This window comes from Equus caballus, chromosome 21, assembly GCF_041296265.1.
Source record: "Equus caballus isolate H_3958 breed thoroughbred chromosome 21, TB-T2T, whole genome shotgun sequence".
NCBI lineage: Eukaryota > Metazoa > Chordata > Mammalia > Perissodactyla > Equidae > Equus > Equus caballus.
The window spans coordinates 10,513,549-10,534,272 of NC_091704.1; the positions used below are offsets into that span (position 1 = coordinate 10,513,549).

General features: G+C 41.2%; 1 protein-coding gene across 1 annotated transcript in view; it reads left to right on the forward strand.

Moving 5' to 3' along the window:
• The window catches only part of LOC138919874 (rho GTPase-activating protein 20-like), a 97,012-nt gene that overhangs the window by 49,465 nt on the left and 26,823 nt on the right, over positions 1–20,724 (forward strand). Inside the window, exons 5-11 of the mRNA XM_070246462.1 lie at positions 6,462–6,611; positions 7,607–7,648; positions 8,285–8,369; positions 12,349–12,426; positions 14,680–14,746; positions 17,176–17,331; positions 20,059–20,228. Of these exons, the coding sequence (XP_070102563.1) occupies positions 6,462–6,611; positions 7,607–7,648; positions 8,285–8,369; positions 12,349–12,426; positions 14,680–14,746; positions 17,176–17,331; positions 20,059–20,228 (748 nt within the window). The remainder of the gene's footprint in view (positions 1–6,461; positions 6,612–7,606; positions 7,649–8,284; positions 8,370–12,348; positions 12,427–14,679; positions 14,747–17,175; positions 17,332–20,058; positions 20,229–20,724) is intronic.

A 20,724-nucleotide genomic window follows, 5' to 3' on the forward strand; every position in this document is an offset into this window, starting at 1 on the left:
GTATCGACAGAGGTCTTGTTCTGTGCCGTGTCCCTGTAGAGAACACGATTGAGAATGTGACAGGCAGGGTCTCTCCTGCCTGGAGCTTCCGGACAGATGATAAAAATAAGAGGAGGGAAATTACACATTGAAGTTAGTGCTTCTCATAAGAGAGAGAAGAGGGTACCATGTGGAGAAGAAAATGGGACCATCCTAGAGAGGGGCTGTCTATGAAGGTCTCTCCGAGGTGGCAGCATTTAAACCAAACCTATGGGGTGAGAAGCAGCCGCATTCCTAGACTAGGTGGCTGAGCCTTCTAGAGTGAGGGACCAGCAGGACTCAGTGGGTGCAACTCAGCCCTCTGGAGGGAGGGGTTCAGGAAAGGCTGATGTGACTGGAGCCTGCAGTGTGGGGCACAATATCAGGTAAGATACTGTGGTCAGGGGTCCAGCCACACAGGGTCTCCACAGGCCACAACAAAGGTTGAAATATTATGCTGAAGCGTATTTAATTAAGCAAGTGACCATATCTGGTTTATATTTTTAGCATATTGTTCTGCCTATTGCTAGATAGCAGATTGGTGGGTAAGCAAGAGTGGACGCAGGGAGACTAGTTAGGGAGGCAGTGGTTCTGGTGAAATATGACAGGGACTCCATCTTGGGAGTGGCAGTGAGAAGAGGCAGCAGACAGATTTGGAACATATGTTGGAGACAGAACCAAATGGATGCACTTTCTTCCCAACCCTGGACACAAATGTAACCAATATCCAGCCTAGAACATGGTAATTGCTCAATTAACGTCTAACGGTAGGTGGATGCAAGGTCATCTGTTTACTTTCTTCATCTCTGTTTTCATGATTTATGAAACACCATAAAAGACAAAGAATATTTCACCAAACAAACTATCAAGAAGCTTTTTCATTACTAGAGAAAATGAAAACTCTTTTCTTGGCTGCCCTCACCACTAGCTCTCAGTTAGTTACGCCATGTCATAGGTAAGACACGCAAGTACCGACTTTGCAAAATGCTATATTTAATCTGAGCGACGTTAATAATAAGAAGCATGATTTATCAGAATTTTTTTCTGTCAGGAATTATGCTGAGGCTTTATGTACTGAATCTTGTCTGACCCTTGCAACTACCCAGTGAGATAGGCTCATTTTCCTTATCTTATGGAGGACCTTGATGCCCGGAGGTCTGCTGCCTTTCCCCAGGTCACCACCTTAGCAATTAGTGGAGTCCACGTTTGAAGCTAGGTCTGTTAATTTCAGCACACAGTCTCTTACCCAAGCTGTGGTGCTGCTGCCTCTGTTCTCTCTTTTGTCTGGATTTCACAGAACACACCACAATCAACTAGTTTCTCTCTCATCCTTGAAATCAACCTTTCCTTTGTGGTGAGGAAATGGCTACCTCACATCCTGGTGAGAAATGGAACTGAGAAACAAATGAGAAGTCTAGCTATCAAAAAAAAAATCAGAGGCCAAAATAAAGACGATAAAATATATTTAAGATGAGTGAAATTGCCTCCAGATGTAGGCTTGGAGATGACGATGTCATAAAGAGGACAGAGAGAAAAAGATTCTGTCCAGGGCTTGGCATGAGGTCCATTCAAGGCACTCTGCTCCTGATAGAGGAATGAGGCATTATTTTTAAAAGTGTAGACTAGTTACCAATCTCTTTATTTAAGCAAGGTTAGTATAGGAAACTGAAATTTCTTGGATGCATTCTTGGGACCACATGAGGAGCATCACAGATGGCTTATTTAGTTTCCCCAATAGCCCTCCAAGGCAGGTACTGTTATCATCTCCAGGCTTCAGATAGGAAGACAAAGACTGAGGAAGGCTCAGGAACTGGCCCGATGTCATACACAGGAAAATGGTGGGAGAGACTGCACTGCAGGTCTGCCTTCATCCCAAGGCCATGCTCTTCCTGTCACACCATGTTGTATTCCTCTGTGCTCAACCTGAGACACACAAAAGCAAGCAACCACAACACTCATCTCCTGCTTGTCAGGACTTTGCAGACCACTCACATTCAATTTTTAAGGGGAATACGTTCTCCTTCACTTTTCTTTTCACCTTTGTAATTATTACAGTATTTAGGAGAGTAGGAGACCTTTGTTTTCTCAGATACTGCTAACCTCTGAATGGGTCTGATAGAACCTACAGTACTCTGCTAAAAACATTTTATATTGATACAGTGTTCTTTTCTCCTAGCAAATTGCATCCATTTCAGAGCTGAATTTTTATTTTGGTTGGTCCATTATCACAGAAGATGCCCACCATCTTTCACATACTGCTTTTCAGAGAGCTCTCTGTGTCTGCTCAAGGGTTTCATAATGTGACACAATCTCTATCAATTTATTCAATAATATTCTTGTTTATGAGACTCAGTTCCTGCAAGATTACTTTTATATGCTTTCTACATCCATTGGGAATGTTGGAAAGTGTAGGTGATCTAAGGCATTTGATTTGCTTCAGAAGACCTTGATATAGAGAGAGCAGAGATTTTTGATAAGGTAACTGTCTTCATCTGGTCAGGCTACCAAAACCAAATATCATCGACTGCTTGGCTTAAACCACAGAAATGTATTTACAGAGATTCATTTATTTATTATTAGTGCTTCCAGTGGCCATCATGCCAAGCCCTGGACAGAGTCTTTTCCTCTCTGTCCTCTTTATGACATCACCATCTCCAAGGCTACAGCTGGAAGCAATTTCACTCATCTTAAATATATTTTCTTATCTTTATTTTGGCCTCTGATTTTCTTTTTGATAGCTAGACTTCTCATTTGTTTTTCAGTTCCCTGAGCATTCTGTTCCATTTCTCACCAGGTACCAAGCAGATGAGAGTTAGTCATTTCCTCACCACACAGAAAAGAAATTTATTTATTTACAGAAATTTGTCATGGTTCTGGAGACTGGAAATCTGAGATGAGGCTGTCAGCAGGGTTGGGTCCTCATGAGAGCTCCCCTCCCGGCTTGCAGATGGCCGCCTTCTCCCCATGGGCTCGCATGCCTCTCCTCAGTGTGTGCCTGTGGAGAAAGAGCTCTCTCTCTTCCTCCCAATCCTATTGGATTAGGACCCCACTCTTATGACCTCATCTAACCTTAATTACCTCCTATAAGCTTTATCTCCCAAAACTGACATATTGGCTATTAGGGCTTCAAGGTATGGATTGGAGGGTGGGGAGTGGGGTAGGAGTTGGGGACACAATTCAGTCCATAGCAGGAAGCAAGCAGTACTCAATGCTGCCACCTTGTACAAGAGTTTACCACAGCTTTTAGAAAGCTGGCTACTAGATCATTTCCATAGTAAACATTTGGGGACATTCGTGATTACTGTTCATATGAGAAAATTTATTTATTTTTTTCCTACCAAGAAATAACAACTTCAATGAAATAGCCACCTGCAACAAGTCGCTTTTTTCCTTTCTGTCATGCCTCACTCTCAGATGGAGGATTGTGTTATGTCCTGGATCGATCTGTTCAAGTTAATCACCTGAGTTTAGTGCCTGCTTTTTCTACTCAGGGAAGGGGGTGGAGTGACTTAGGTTCCGTTTTTCCTCAGTGTGTCTTGAGGCTTCAGTTGGAAACTCTTTCTTCTCCAGGTTGATGCTACAGAAACCAACACAAAGGGAGTAAATAGTTGACTGACTGCTGCATATATATTAGTCAGACTAAATGAACTTTAGTTTGTGTGTAATAATAAAGGGGATTTATATGTCCTTTCTTCATGAGGAAATTATATTTCTCCCGTTGTGCTGGATGTTAATAACAGTCAGTGGAAATTATTTGGAGATTTTTTTCATACTACATTAGAAACTTTGGTTCTCAAGAATTAAAGTCAGATGGGAACTTTGTTAACATTTTTGATATTCATTAGAATGCTAAATAAGAGGTTATTTTTCAAATGAAATTATGACTTGTTTTTTTAAACAGCATCTACTTCATAAGATACTAATACTCGTAGAGGCCCATGGAGAACGTACAGAAAGGAAGAGACTGTACTTACTTAGCTCACACCCCCCTCAGACATCTCTGTCCTCATATTTAGTTATTAAAGAATATATAAACAACGAAATCCAATTTTGTTTAGGTCAAAAGATGAAGATGACTATTAGCTTATTATCAGTGGCATTACAAAGATTCTTGCAGAAGATACCATGACCCCTACTCCCAGCATCTAAGGGAACACCTGTGCCTTAGAATGAGGGGAATCTCCCTAGAATCTGTGACTTTCCACAGTTCACCGGGGCTCACGCTCCCTTGTCCAAGTTGAGGTAGAAGAAAGCAAGAGGGATACCATCATCTTAGCAGACCGATAGCAAGGGCCCATGCCATAGAAATAAAAACTGCCTTTTTCCTCCTGCTCCCTTTGAGCCAGTTTCCATAAGGTTCATCCCTTCTCGTTTCTACTGACATAATCTGAAGAGTCAGACACTGAGAGCAGAGAAATGCGGTGAGATCTCAGGAGAATCCACTGTAGTACAAGCCTTTGCTGTAATACATTTTCAGTATTTCCAGGCTAGCATTTAGCTTTGTTGATAGAATGTCAGGAGATTGATCCTCTCACTCTCAAATGAGAGAACAATACCGTCAGAAAGCCTGATGGCTCTGGGGGGAGAAAGGAGGCTGGAGGTAGGAACGATGAGGAGGGCACTACATGGAACTGTCCAGGTCAGCACTCATGGAGGCCGAGTGCTTGTGAGCATAGGCTCATGACTTAGGCTGTCTGGCTTCAAAGCCCATCTCTTGCTTTTGGCAATTTTCTTAATCTCTCTGTGAGTTTCCTCATCTATAAAATGGAGCTAATAGATATAGTGGATTGAGGATTAAGTGAAGTAATCTTTGTAAAATATGTAGAATAGTGCTTGGCATGTGGTGGGAGCTCAATAAATGTTATAGGAGACTGAAAACCATACTCTGGGCTTTTGACAACTCCGTGGTTTGGTTTCAAGGAAGTGGATAATCTTGGGACTTCATGGAACTTTGGAGAGAATTAAAGAAACGACTCTTTCAGGTGCACATATTTGGAATTTTCCACACAGTACCTTAGGTGTCTCCACACATGGACATCTACATGACAAAACTTTTAAAATCTGTAAAAACAAGTAGACACGTGTCTCTCCTATCGGCAGTAGGCTATTTTTAGCTTCATAATGCTTTTAGAGTTACGATCTAGAACAATTATTTTATCTGAGAATTGATTGTGTTTCACACAAATCTTCAAATACATCAACATAGGGTAAAAATGTGAAATAAATGTCTAAGAAGCCACCTGTGTCACAAGGCGTATTTGCATCCACTGTACCCTAACGTTTGAATCTAGGTCATCCTTCAGGTAGGCTTCCTGCAGAATTATTTTCGTTTCATAAATCCCATCAAAGCCTTTTTGCTTTAACTGTTCCATGAGTCAGCAGAGTCTTAGGGGTTTTTGAACCTGAGGTGTCTTGGATCTCATTTTAGCTTTAGCGTTTCCACATGTGGTTCTGAATAGGAGGCAATTCCGAAGTGGCGTGCCCGTGTTCCCTAGGCATCCTTCAGAGGACTTGTACCGTCTAAATCTCAGGCTCGCCTGAGTGTTAAATTTGTGAGTTAACCGAGAGATATAGTGGTTTCCATGTCAGAGGTCAAAGGAGATTAGGCAGAAACTGTCGGAAAACCATTTCATTGCTGACAAAGTCGATCACTTTCCAATTCCTCAGAGATAAATGGGAAATATCTCCATGACTCACATGTAAGACCTCCTGGGCACTGATGTGGGACCAATCGATTAATTGGTTGAATTTTGAGCTCAGTCCACGCGCTAACAGTTTTTCAGTTTGATCCGGAACCTGGTAGAAAATGATATGAATGAAATCTTAATAAAGGAAATTTAAAATAACCTATGCTTAAACGCTAGAAAATCTTTTAAAAAATTAAGGCTGAAAATGTATTTTAAATCCCTCTGATCCAAGCTTATTGCTGTTTTAGTCTGATTCTCAAGAAAAAAGTTGTATAATTATCTTTATAAATCATGTATCATGTATCTTTCTTCAGCTACTCAAAGGCTTTTTAAAGTAAGCAAGACATGAACAAATAATAAATTAATTATAGTAATAATAAATCATTAAGTAAATAAAATGATATATGTGACTATAATAACAAATATAACAATAATAAATGAATAATAAATGAATTAATGGTTCTCTAAAAAAGCTCTAAAATGTAGAGTATGGTCCATACTCAATCCTCAACATGCAGAAAAATGGCTATTTGCTGCCATTGTGTTTTCAGGGCCTTCCTGGGCCAGGCGTCACTCAGCACACACTTTGTAAAGACCCATCCAACCCCTGACTGTGCGGAGCACAGAGGGTCACAGAGCTAAAGGAGGCACGTTGCACCCCGAGGCAGTGAGAATTGGCATCTTACCATGAGCACAGCTGTTCCCATAACATTTAAGAAACAAACTAACAGAGGTCTTGTTTGGTTATCTTTCTAGTTACAAAAAAAACTTTAAAATAAAAAATAAAGTACCCCTGAACACCATATGGATTGCCAACTGTTTGGACAAATTTGGAGAAGTGGACACCTCTGCCAAGAGGTCCTTTGTCTTGGGCTGGCCCACAGTGAACTTTGTGGCCACCTTCAGGTAAGACCTACAGCTTTTGTATTCAATGACTCCTTTTCTGACCTCTCATAATGACACTTGTATGTACTTTCCCCCAAAAGGTTTTTATGTGCAAATTGATCATGAACAATGGGAACTATTGGAGTAATTTCCTTTCCTTTTTGGATGAGTGCTTTTTCAAATGGGCTCTAGGAGCTACTTGGGGAGGTGGATGTTCAGGGTACATGGAGTAAGGTTTAAGGCCCCTCTCAACATCCTGCCCCTAATCCCCAGTGAGTAGCTGTGTTTTTAAATCACTGGAATATCTTCCGTGAGCAAGTACTATTAAATAGTCCAAGTCAGTTTGAAAAATTGCTTTTATACTCTCAAATTCATTCCCTTAAAAATAGTATTTAATTATACAAATAAAATTAATCATGTCATCAAATACTGGGTTGCCTGAATTGCTGTGTACATATTGTCTTATTTGGTGTCTATAGAGAGGTGACAATTCAAGACAAAGGTATGGTCCCAGAGTACAAGTTAGTGTTCCGAGACATGTTCTAAGACTGGCACGAGGATGGGGAATGTGGTCCCCCGACCCTGGATATCCTGAGTCTACACTTCTGGGTTCACAGGGGTCCTTTTTTATATTTGAATAGCACTGCCAGCTGCAGGAACGCTCTGAGGTATAATTAACCCTTTTCCTGTTCTGGAAACTGAAACTCAGAGTGGTTAATTGATTTGCCCGTGATGATTTGCCCGTGATCACATAGCTTGCCTCACATAGTTGCAATTATGTGTTTAGATTCCACACCAACTGCTCTCCCACTTTACGATCTATTTCCCATCGCTGTAACACTGCTTGGAAAACAGCAGGGCCCATCAAATGCCCAACGATGAGGAGAGCACAACTGACACGCACATCCACGTCAGTGATAAACGGCTGCTGCTATTTTCATCTGCAATGGCAGTTCTAATATCTTAGTATAAGTATTTTATGTAGTTAATTTTTTCTCCCTTTTTTTAAATTGCAGTTCTTCAGAACTAAAGGAAAAATGGCACTCTTCCCTTCAAAGGTATTTTTTCAGTATACATATTCTAAATCTTTGATCCACAATAAAAGATTGCAGATCTCTTCATGGCAGCACCCTCAAACTATTCTCCCTCTCTCTAGTAGAAGCTGTGTGAGCATCCTCAAATAACTCCTTGTTTAGATTTACCCGGCTGCTACTGCAAAAATGTCCTCTCACTTACATGCATGTTTTGCTTATTTTTGAGGAAGTTCTGCTTGTCACTCTCATCTTCCCCTTCTCTCCAACCTAATGATTGGATCCAATGTTACTCTGAAAACACATGCTCAATTTCCCTAAGTGCAGGTTACTCTACTGAGTGATTCTCAAAGCAGCTGCTACTTCCTACCCTTGAACCCAGGAAGGTGCTGGGCTCTCCAATCAGGCAGGAAAGCTCTGAGGACTGGATCTACTGCCAAATCTCACACGACAGGGGCAACCTGTTATTTTCTGGGTCATGTCTTACTTTCATGAAGTATTTTTGCATATTCTTCCAACTCATAATTTGGTTTTGCCGAGTCTATTTATATGCTTTCAAAAATAACCAAGTAGACTGAAAATATTAGCAGTATAGATTATTTGAAAAGAAGCTAATAGCTAATCCATCCTACTCTATTTTGGGTTATTATTGAATGTGATTAGGTGCATCAATCTAGCCAAAGAGAAGGACCAGCCAGAGAGCATTCCCCTCAAAATCGTCACTGAGGACATTAAGAACTGTGTCTGTGTGAGTATTTTTAAGATCAAAAATTAAATTAAATTCCAAGTTCTTTATTTGGGCAGAATGAAAGAGAAAGGCATAGACATAGACAGAGAGAGATGGAGGTAGAAACAGAGAGAGAGAGAGAGAAAGGGAGAGAGAAGGAAAGAAAAACAGGAAGGGGAGATGAGGGGGAGGGAGGGAGAAAGGAAGAGAGGGGAAGAGAAAGAGAGAATTTAGAAGGTACCAAGTGGAAAACTGTATTTTCCTGTATCCATACTGTGACATAAAACGTGAATCCCAGGTGATATGAAGCAAGAGGAATCTATGATGGCTTCAGTGCTTAAGCATGAAAAGAATATTGCATGGTAAACATTCCTAATGTTTCTCTGGATCCTGCTAATGGTAATTATAGTGGCTTGTTGTAATAAAGTGATTTTCACAACCAGGTATTTCCTATTAGAATGAAACATTTTTTCCAATTGTTGCTACATGCAGAGTGGCCTGGGTTGTTTCCACAGTTTTTTTCTTCCTAGGATGTTTTATTTAGAATAATTGTAAAGTTACAGAAAAGTTGCAAAAATACAAAAGGTATAAAGAACACCCATATACCCTTTAGCTAGATTCACCTATTTGGTTAACATTTTACTCCATTTGCTTTATCATTTATTTTGTTGTCTCTCTCTCCTTCTCCATATTGTGTATGAAGATACCTATTTTTGAGGGTCACACATACGTCGCGGTCCTTTATCCTTAAACACTTGGGTATGTCCTAAGCATAAGGGTATTCCCTTCTATAACACCATACAGTTATCGCCTTTAGTCCATTGAACATTGGTGTGATACTTGAAGCTACCATTCATGTTCCCATTTTGCCGGCTGGCCTCAGTAATGTCCCTCTTCTAGGAGAGAATCTACTGGAGGGTCAGGTATTAAAAATGCGGAGAAGTTTTGAAAAGTCTTTCATTCTGAGGAATGTCAGCACTAATTGAACTGAAAAGGTTGAGACTTTTAAGAGATCAGTATATTTCTACCTTATTTTGTTGATGCCACTGGGGAAAAAAACCATTCACCTCAGTTGTTTCTATAGAATTTGATCTCTGAAACTGTAGTGCAGGAGCTAAGACATTGACCCTGAGGAGCAAATATTCTGGGTGTTTTTCATATCACTTTGTTCTGTTATCTGTTACGGGAGCTCTCGATCACACACGATAGTATGTGAAGGTGGAAAAAGAGGCAGTTTAAGACAGTTATTTCCTGGCCAGTAGGAAAGCCGTGCAAATATTCTGATCTGTTTCTGAGTATCCAAGAGATGCTCTGTTTGAGGAGATAAGACTGGAGTGTTCCCTAGGAAAGCACACAGCCTGCTCTCATTTCACTTAGGGCAGGGGTTGCAGTCAGAATTTTTCATGGAAAATCACCTTTAAATTTTTGAAAATGAACTTTAATTGCATAAACGTTACACAAAACAAACATTTCTAATGTTCTTCATTCATTCCCGAAGATCCAAATTTCCCTCTAATTCTATTTCATTTCACCATGGAGAAACTTTCCTTAGCATTTCTTGTTATGCAGATCTGGTGCCAACAGATTTTCTTAGTTTCTTTTATCTGAAAATGTCTTTATTTCACCTTCACTCTTGAAAGATGTGTTTGCTGGATGTAGAATTTTGCCTGCAATTTTTTTTCTTTCGGCGCTTTAAAGATATTGCGCTGTCTTTTGGTCTTTATGCTTCTGATGAGTTGTCTGTGATCATTCAAACATTAATCATCTGCATATGATCTGTCATTTTTCTTCAGCTGCTTTCAAGATTTTTTCTGATTTTTGGTTTTTAGCAGTGTGGGTATCAGAGCATGGTTTTCCTTGAATATGTTTTTTTGCCAAACAAAATCCTGTTTGGCATTTTCTAAACTTCTTGAGTTTTTAAATTTATGTCTTTATGAATGTAAATTATGTCTAAAGTTTGGGAAATTTTGGTCATTATTTCCTCATTTTTTTTTTCTTCCCCATTTTTTCTCTTCTTTCTTTCTGAGATTCTAGTTACACGTATATCAGACACTTTGATGTTGTCCACAGGCCCCTCAGGTTCTGTTATTTTTTTCAATCTTCTTTTTTCCCCTTTACTCTTCACATTGGATAATTTGTATTATCTACTTTCAAAATCATTTCCTCTTCCATTTGTCATCTTCATTATGCAATTTAGCCTGTGTAGTTTCAATTTTTTTTTCAGATTTCAGATAAAAAATTTCTATTTTTCAATATTTTTAATTTCTATGCTGAGATTCCTATATTTTTGTTTATTATGACCATATTTTCATTTCTATAATTGAGCATAATTGTAATAGCTGTCTTTGGCTAATAATTTCAACGTTTAGATCATCTCAGGGTTGTCCTCAACTCTTGAGAATTGATCACATTTTCCTGGTTCTTCATATATCAAGTAACGCTTTAGTTCTTATGAAAAAAATCACATTTCCATTTTTTTCAAATTATTTGATGAAATAGTTAATTTTTTAAAGGCGTTTGTTTGCAAAGAGCTCTGTCTACTGGAATTTATCTGTTTTGGAGAACAGACAACATGCAGGAAGAAATACACACATCCTTGGAATGACTATTTTGAACATAATATGTTCCTTATGCCAGGAAAAACCGTTATCTTACAGACCAGATAAATTAGGGAGTGATGATTAGCATTTGAAAAGAGATTCTTTTACTTTAAAAAATCTTTCATGGGAGAGTTTTTGATTGTATTGAAGGGACTTCAGACATCTTAAAAACAGCAGCACCCTTACTTCTGGTTAGGTCCCGAGGGAAACCCCATGTTTGAATGCCCCCAGACACGTCAGCACAGGAGGCTCCCAGCATGCCTGCGTCTGGGCCCTCGGAGCTCTACCACTGGGTTCTGAAGCACTTTCTCATAATCCTTAGGGCTACAAGTAGTTGGAAATCAATGAATGCTTTCATTGATAGAAGTCCCATTATAAGCAAGTTTCAGGGCCATCTGTCATATCAAGCAATTGAATTCATACGAAGAAAAATACAATGAAAGGACAAGGAATGAATTACGAAAGGATTCCCTTTGTTTTTAATGTCATCTTCAAGCCTCTGAGTGTCCCCTTATGCTGTCTGTCTTCTTTAAGCACCGTTGATTCAGGACAGGGGCCTTCCTGCCTGATAATACTCCAAAACTATGTGCGCAGTCAGTGTTCTTGGTTACCGTTTTTCTTCTTTTAAAATGTCTTTTGGAGTTCAGAGTTCAATAGATATCTCAGAATCCTATTAATTGCTTTCGGGTACTTTTCTGTAAACTGTCTTCCTATTTTAATGGAGCAGTTTCTCACTGTGAGGTGTGGCAGGGAGCTATTGTGAATACCCTAGTCACTGGCAGAGTTTGGAATGGAACTTGAGTTTCTCAAATTTTCAGTCTAGTTTCCTGGACTCATTGGTTTTATTTAATTTTCTCAACATATCTTGACAATGAAAACTTAGTGACCATCATGCCAGACACAAAGAAAGTACTCACTAAAGAATAGCTTTTAAAAATGCCTTTTATAGCCAGTTCTTCTGATTTTACCAATACCAAGTATGTAATTGCAAAGAAATAAAGCCATATTACAAAAGCACAACTCAGGAAGAGAAAGGATTCAGCTCCTCCTTTTTAAACCACCCCCCCCTCCATTACAGAAATAGCCTCAAGGTGCTGAGGACCAGCCCACGGGCCTGCCCGGAATTCTCAGTCTTTCTCCTTCTTGCTTAAGCTGTTATGTTTTTTGTGCCACAAATCCTTTCAGAGAAATGTTTGATTTACTGAAATGCTTCCTACTAGCCTCATGTTATACAAAGGAATGAAAGTAAATGGTATTTAGGGGTTCGTGCTCTGCATGTGCTGTGCTGTGTCACTACCTGAAAATGAGCTTGCCTTTAGAAAACGGATAGTAATTTGACAAAAATTATTTAAATTTTTCAAATTTAAATTATAGCAATTTTTCACATTTATTTTTTACAGTCTGTAACTGTAACAGTGACCAATTCGGATACAGTGAATAACATTATCAACATGTCACTACCAATGCTTGGAATAACTGTAAGTTACCTGCAAACTATTTTTACTTAAAAACCAACTTTAATTTTTGAGATTTGTGTGTGTGTGTGTGTGTTTGTGTAATGCACCACCCATCATGACAACTGATTATTATGGATTTCAAAGCCATATTTTGTCCCCCTTCAAATTTGGAAATTGAAGGCAGCAAAGCTATATTATTAACCTATATATGGTTGCTATTCTTGTATTCCCATTTTAAATTTTGTGCAAATGGAAAGTAATAGCATAATGAAATTGGGCTATAATTTTAGAGTGCTAATGGCAAAATGCATTTTTATTGTATGTATTTTATACATGGACAATCACATAAGATTCTAAATATTTCCTCCTCCACTGGACTGTTCCTTCTGTATATTCTTTCCTGATTCCTCCCCTCCCATCGCCATTTGCCCTGGTTGTCATTCAAGGACTCAATCTCAGTATGATGAACCCTAAATAAGATGTTTTCTTGTGAACTTTGATATAAAGACCACCTGGCTACAGGCTCCACCCCATTGATGCAGACCCTGAGGATGAGTTGGCTAATGCCCTTTGTGAATTGGTAAAGGAGGAGACAAGTTCTGAATGAGACCACGAATCCGGGGGCGTTTGTGTCCACATCACTTTCATCCTGTTCTGATTTTAAGTGTCTGCTCTTTGATACTTTGATGGAGCTGGTGTGAGCTGTTGAAATTCTTTTTGGTGAGAGATACATACGTTTGAGGACAAGGTTGTGTCAGGGAAAAGAGAGGGAGAGTGACATGCAGATGGACAGAAAACAAGGAAGCACTTGTAAAGCACGGCTCCTCAAATAAAATTCTCTGGAAATGTAAAAATGCCCTGCTACAGTGACAGGGCGTAATTACAAGACTTGTATTTAAAATTTGCCTAACCCAATGGTATAATAAAGCCTCTTAAAAGCAAAGGGCAACCAGAATTTTCCATAAGGAGCCAATGATTTCTGTACAAACAGAATTAATAATAATACATTTTAAATGAATTGGAATTTATATGCATGAGTAAAGCACACTTCTGCATTGATTTCTAACCTAGAAGATGTGTACACTCTGAATAACAATTAAACCTTGGAAGAGAGTGAGTGTTTTTAGGGATGAGGTTAGGGAGATTGATTAATGATATAGCTCATTTTATTTCATGATTTTAATTTTCCTTAGCGTAAAGTGATCAATCTCACTAGACAAAAAAATTTCTATTTTAATGAAGAGTTGGGCTTATTTGGCTATATATGTATGCCTGATTGAAGAGATTCCAACACAGTGTTTCCAATCCCTACCTTAAAAGAAAAGGTTTTTATTAGCTCTCATTTCCTATTTGCAACACAATTTTGAGCAGATTTAGCTGTGCAGGCACGTGTGTGTGCCTGTGTATGTGTGTGTGATGGCTGCCATAGCTGGGACTCTCCTTCAGAAGGGCTAGACTGATTTTTAATCGGGAGTCAAGGGCAAGCACGGTACCTATCAATCACCAACAATTCCGTTTCAAACATTTTTTGCTTTATCCTCTCTTGGAGAACTCTTTAAAATAATTCAGCTGTCTTTATAATTTCGACTTGTTCGTTCCGAGTAGGCTTTACAGCATTACTGGCAATGATTCTGCTGGGAGTGGCTGTGCTCTGCATCTGACCTGTTCTCTCGGTTACAGTTCTTGTGGCTTCTTTCCCGCGTCTGCACCAGAGTCAGTGCGCTGACTTCACTGGGCCATCTCCTCAAGGCCTCCTGGGCTTCCGCCTCCTTTAGCTCAGGGTTGCTGAGCCATCGAGGCCTTTCAAGCTTTACTTTCATGGAACAGTCATGGCAGGGTGTGTGGCTCTCTGGACAGCATGCTTGTCTGGGCAGGGACATTTGAAGGCAAAAGCCAACATTCTCCAAGGAGTCTGGAGATAGCAGAAGGCAGGACTCTCAAGATTAGACTTTTCCTCCTTAATAAAGGGGGCATAACTGTGATTTCTTTTGCTATCGGCCATGCCCAAATTGAGGGGCTGACTGCATTGTGGTTCCATAGATCCTTGGCCTTCATCAACAGGGACAAGAATCAGGGAGGGTCTATTGGAGGCTGTGAGAGGGATAAGGGGTTACTGAAATCGGCGCCATTGACTCCAAAAAACTGTAGCCACCCCCATTGACCAAATAGCATTTATACTGGCCCCAATTTTTTCTTTTTGGAAGCAGAAATGCTAAGGAACTGGTACCTGATGTGAAAGATTTAGTGTGACACATAGTTCTTTTTGTTTCCAAGGGCTCTGAGAAAGATTACCAGCTGTGGGTCAGTTCCGGCAAGAAAGAGGCCCCATGCCCACTCACTGGTAAGTGTCTGGGAACATCTCAGAGGGGGCTGATTGGGTAGAAAACTGTAACTCTGAAGTCTCCAAGGAACGGTTGCTCAGTCTCAAGCTCCAAGACCCTTAAAAGTGAAAATCTTATGCAATATTCCTTCCTACATTTATTAAATAATTACTAAGCACTTACTCTATCCCAGGCACTGATAACATCTCTTCATTCCACGGCTTATGGTCTAGTTTGTGGGAAATGTGAGTTTTTCTTCTTTACTTTTTTACTTGACAAGCAGAGCTGTCTTGAAAAACTTATACATACTTACTTCCTCAGGTATGATGGCAACCTGGATTGGAATTTCTTTTCCCATCTATTTATTTTTTTATATTCCAGTCTTGAATTCCTCTGTTCCAGTTCCTAACTACTAAGTAGCCTCTATTTTGTGAGAATCTTAAAAAATCCAGCCATACCTCTGAATCCAAGTACAAATATTTATTTAATACTTGCTCTGTGTCTGAAACTTTTCTCAGCATCATAAGGAAGATGAGATAATCGCAGTTAACTCCTCACGTCTTCACTGACTAAACCACCGGTACTTTGCTGTTTCTCAGGCCGAGTTTTCTAGCATTGTTCTTGAGGTCATTGATAAATCGATTACACCTCTCCTAAAATCGTTATTAGAGCAAGTGAGCTAAAAGAATAATAATAAATCTTGGATCACCAAATTTGTTCAGTGCGGAAAATAGAGGGACTAAGACAAGGGAAGGGACAGGCTCTGTCGCAGACCTGGCAGGAGGTCTTCTCAGCCTTCACGGAATTGAAGAGAGTGAGGACCTTGCTCTGGATAAGCTTGGGCTGAAGGGAGTGTTGTGGCTGGTTTGATCTTCTATCCAGACCACTAACACTGTCTCCCTGTCGGCAATAAGGCTGTTTTGCTTTCTTCTCATTCATGTGTTCACTGCAGGAGCACTTTGAATTCCTTCAAGAATTTTTCTTTTGTGTTCATGACTTGGCTAACTCTCTGGTGCCAGAGGACTAGCTCTCAGCCGCCTCAGCTTTCGACATGGCTTCCTCAGGAAGCTTAATCATTTCTCACTTTTCATTTAAGGTGAGAGGTGTGTGACTCTTCCTCTCATTGAACACTTAGAGGCCATTGTAGGGTTACTAGCTGGCCTAATTTCCATATTGTCATGTCTCAGGGAACAGGGAGGCCTGAGGATATGGAGAGAGAGGGGAATGTCAGGTCAGTGGAGAGGCCAGAACACACACACATTTATCCATTAAGGTCTCCATCTTAGATGGGCAGTGTTCATAGTGCCCCAAAACAATTACAATAGTACCATCAAAGACACTGATCACAGATCACCATAACAACTATAATAATCATGAAAAAGACTGGAATATTGCAAGAACTATCAAAATATGACACAGCGACATAAAGCGAGCAAACACCGTTGGAAACATGGTGCTGATTGATTTGCTTGACATAGGGTTGCCGGAAGTTCTCAATTTGTAAAAAGTGCAGTATCTGTGAAATGCAATTAAGGGAAGCACAATAAAACTAGGCATGCCTGTATTCTTCAAGAATGAAATCCGCACCACACTGTTGGGGAAAAGTGCAATTCTCCACAGAGAACTCTATGGAGAGGAAGCAATTTAAAGCATGGAAGAGCAAAACAAATCACATGGCAGGCAACTCCCGGTGATGTTGGGGGCAGTTTTCCACTCTGTAAACTCTGTTTTGCACTTTGCTTCTGGGTTTCCAACACCGTGCAGCCTTCCCTCTGATGGCTGCCTGGCAGGGCCCTGGGAGGGTGGGCAGCTGTGGGAGGGCAGCTGAAGGCACAGAGCCCTGCTGCTCTTGAGGAGTCCTTGTCTTTAGAACTGACAAAAGGAAACAAAAAATCTGTGTTAAAATGACATTACGAGTGAGACAACAGTGATCACAGCAATTCTGAACATATATGGTCCAATTCTTTAAAAACCATTGACCACCAATGTTTATTAATATATTTTCCTTGATCCTTATAAATCTGTGTGAGGGTAAGCATTTAAAAGGATGAATGTCAGGCTCAGAGAGGTCAAGTAATTTGCCTCAGATGTACAGATCTAGCTAGTGTCAAGGCAGAAACTAGAAGGCATTAAATATTCTCGGAGGGAAACACAGCAAAAGTCAACATTGTGCAATGCACTTACGGATCTATGCATTCCAAAGAAAGCAACGTGGTTAAAAATCTTTTTCTCTTTCCTTTTTAAACTCTTTTGCTTGGGCACCTGCTTTTTGCAAGGTGTCGCCCGTGAGGGTGCACGTGGCGCTCGCTCGGGAGCACAGCCTTCTTCATCCAGAAGCTGCGGGAGAATGGCAGCACACACTGGTGTGGCCCACACGCTCACAGTAAGGAGGTTTGATCCTAATCCATCACCATCATCCTGATGCATAGTTAGATTTTTCTCTGTACAGGACATGAGCATCCCTACATAATTAAAATGAGCCATCGTCCAGCCACTGGGCTCCTGCCACAGGGACCAGAGGGCTCCACATTCCAGGAGTCCCCAGAAATGCAAGGCCAATTCATCCTGAAGCCAAGGCACCCAGCCAGAAACCAGCAGAGGAAAGGTGAGCCCCTCCCCTCCGGCAAGCGCCTTCTCTTGGCTCATGTCTCCACTTCCCAAACGCGTGACACAGAGCTGATTTTCCATGTGTGGGTGGAGGGCCCGTGTGGACAGGAACCCAGTACCCGCCCAGAATCAAGCTTAGAGAAACTCCAAAGGTCTGAAATCAAGACCCAGCTCAATTCTAGGAAGGTTTTTTTTCTTTTTTAATTCTTCTAGGTAGACAGTTGCTCCCTTCTCTGTATCCCCAGAGCACTGTTGCCATATAGTTCTGTGTCTGCACATCCATGTGTCTTCTCAGAGCATGTGCTTCTACAACCCGAGAACGTGCCTTCCCAATCTCAGGGATTTGTCCAGTATCTCGGTCTGTCACGGGAGGGGACCAAATGACCACATGTCTTAGACACACCTGGAATCAAAAACTCCAGTGGAGCGAAGAGTTATGGAATTGAACTGGACTCTCTTCTGGGCTTCGGCTGAAGTGGCCTTGGGATTCCAGAGAGAACTGGACTCTCAAGTCTGTTCCCACAGCAAGCTCGCTTTCCACGTCTGCTTCAGACCCAGGGCGAGACCAAAACTAGACTGAATGTTTACGGTCAGGGCTTTTTTATCTTCCTTCTTGTCATTTTTTTCCCCTACCACTCCAATATTCTCCCATTGATATTTCTTTCTCTGAAGAAGACATTTTATTTATTTGGGAAGTATTTGAGCCAGAATAGAATTTCTACTTCAAAGTATTTTTATTATGATTGTTATTTTATAAGGATAAAGTTTCAAAAAATTTATTTTTTAATACACACACCCTAATTGGAGCATGAGGAAACACTAACCTAAATCTTGCCAGGAATGTTTAAAACTAGCTAGGTTTTGGGGGCCAGCCCGGTGGTGTAGTGGTTAAGTTCAGTGCGCTCCACTTAGGTGGCCCAGGGTTTGTGGGTTTGGATCCCAGGTGCTGACCTACACCACTCATCAAGCCAAGCAGTGGAGGCGACCCACATACAAAATATAGGAAGATAGGCACAGATGTCAGCTCAGGGCCACTCTTCCTCAAGCAGAAAGGAGATTGGCAACAGATGTTAGCTCACTGTCTATACTTTCTGTCTATGCTCATAGAGTAGCTGAATGTGTAGCTTTGTATCAAGGGATAGAGCACTCTTCTTCAGAGCATTCTTGTTTAAGCTGAATAATGGAATACATTTGGATAGTTTCAGAAATAATCAAATCAGGTTAAGAGTAGGAAAACCAGGTTGCATACAACAACTCAACCTATATTTGAACGTGTATCTGAGACAAACATTTGTACATGCAGACATATAGAAATCTTCTCCTGGAGTTAAGAATGTATTGGCTTTCTTCTCTCTCTTTAAAATGGTAGAGGTATGAATGCCAGGCAGGAGGAAGCCTTAGTTAGGGGAGTGGTGGCATTCCTTCATGACTGCTACCTTCTGGAGGCAGTGAAATCAAACGGAGAATGGGGGTGGGGTCTGCTTTGGGGGGAGGAGACAGATGTCTAGGCCTCCTTAGGCCTCTGAGTGAGGGAGATGAGATTTATCAAGGCTGCTATGAGCCATGCCTTATGCTGAGTGGGACCTTCTAGTATTTAGTCCAAAGAGGTGTAGGTAGCATCATTTACATTAAAGTAGACCAAACCAAAGCTCAAAGAGTTTTGAGTAAACTTATCTGACTAAGCGGCAGAACCAGGAGCCTTCTGTTTCTCGGATCCTGCTCTCTCTGGTCCAGCCCCAGGAGCACTGCATCCACGTGAGTGGACATGGAGATGCACTCACTCCTTCCCGGGAAGGCCGAGTGGTTGGGCGTTGAAGGCTACTTGGTGAAATGTTGCTTCACTGTTTATCCTTCTACAACTTGGCTCCTCTGTTGACATTTTTAGTATTCGGTATAAACATGTGATTTAAACAAATGTTAAGGTACCTTATTAGGTAAACATTCATAGCTGAGCAGTAGAAACTTGGAACTCAGCTTTTCCTTGCTGATCGCCTTTCCTTTGAAAAGCATTCTTTTGACAGGGGCTGTTGGGTAGTTAAAAATCATCTCTGGGTAGCTTTGTGGGGTGTCCGAAGAAACACGGCCACCTGGAATCTTACCACATAGCCAGCATTTAATGACTACTTCCCAAGGACCCTGACTGCTGATAGTCATCATGGAGCTGCCTGAGCGTTGTGGCCCCCGGAGCAGAGGTCAGAGGCCGGCTGAGAAGTGGGCTCAGGCAAGTTGTGTCTTGCAAGGCAGATCCTTTTGCTGAAAGAACGTTGACCATGGTTGGGCGTTCAGAAAGCAAACAGGGAATCTAAGAGTGGGAGGAGACTTACTATGAAAGCAGATGATTGCCAAACTCTGCTTGATTTGAAAACCAAACCTGGTTAGCTTTTGAAATGTGATCTGTCACCTGAATCCACTGTTCATACTAAACATCAGAAAACACGGACAAGTACAAGTGAAGTGTCTCATACAACAGGCAGGAGAGAGCACTGCCTAGGAAGCATTTCCCCTGGAAGAAGTGACCCCGAGTCTGAGCAAGCCTCTAGGTTTGCAGGATGAGGGGAAGAAGAGCACATTAACACCACAAGGATGCAGTTGGCCAATTTCCGAACGTGGGAAATTCTGTGCAAAAGCTGACTCAGCTCCTCTTTCTTCTTGCCATCGCAATGAATGTGCCGTAAGTAAATTAAACTAACTACTACTGATAATCTCACTTCTTCTTTGGATTCAGGCCAGAAGTCAGTGAGAAGGAATTTTATGGGCAACTGGGCCCTCCGGCGCGGCTCCAGCGCCTGCCAGGACCTTCCACACGTGACGCCACCATCCCCAAAGCCAGGGCAGCTCTTCGGCGTCAGCCTCGGGGATGTGTGCGAACGTGACAGCCTGCCCCCTTCTCTTCTGGTGGGTTTCGTTTTGGGCTTCTGTGGCTTTCCTGAGGACAGAGAACTCTGAGAAGTCAAGTGTCTCGTTTAAATCTATCCCTAAACGGAGAAATCTTTAGACAGCCGCTGGCTTTGGGGGAAAAGCTTTGCTAATATTACTTCAGAGAATAAAATGTGATTTAGGTACTGCAGAGTCCTAAAGCAAACACGACAAGGAAAAGATACCCTTGTCCATTCCATAGGTTTCAGCAAAGGCCCACATATGCCTGCTCAGATCAATGCAAATGGGCTCTATGTGGAGGAGTCTCCGAGAGTCCACCCCGTCTCATCTTCTCTGAACTCCTCAGTAGTCTTCAGCCTCCTTCAGCTGAGTCTACTCAGTCTCACTTCTCAGAATCTCTCAGGTGACTTTGACCTGTATTTCCAGTGCTGAAGCATACAGACTCAGCCTCTGGCATATGTGGATCCTTTCATCCAAATAGAATGTGTCAAGTGACAGCCACAGAATTTGGCCT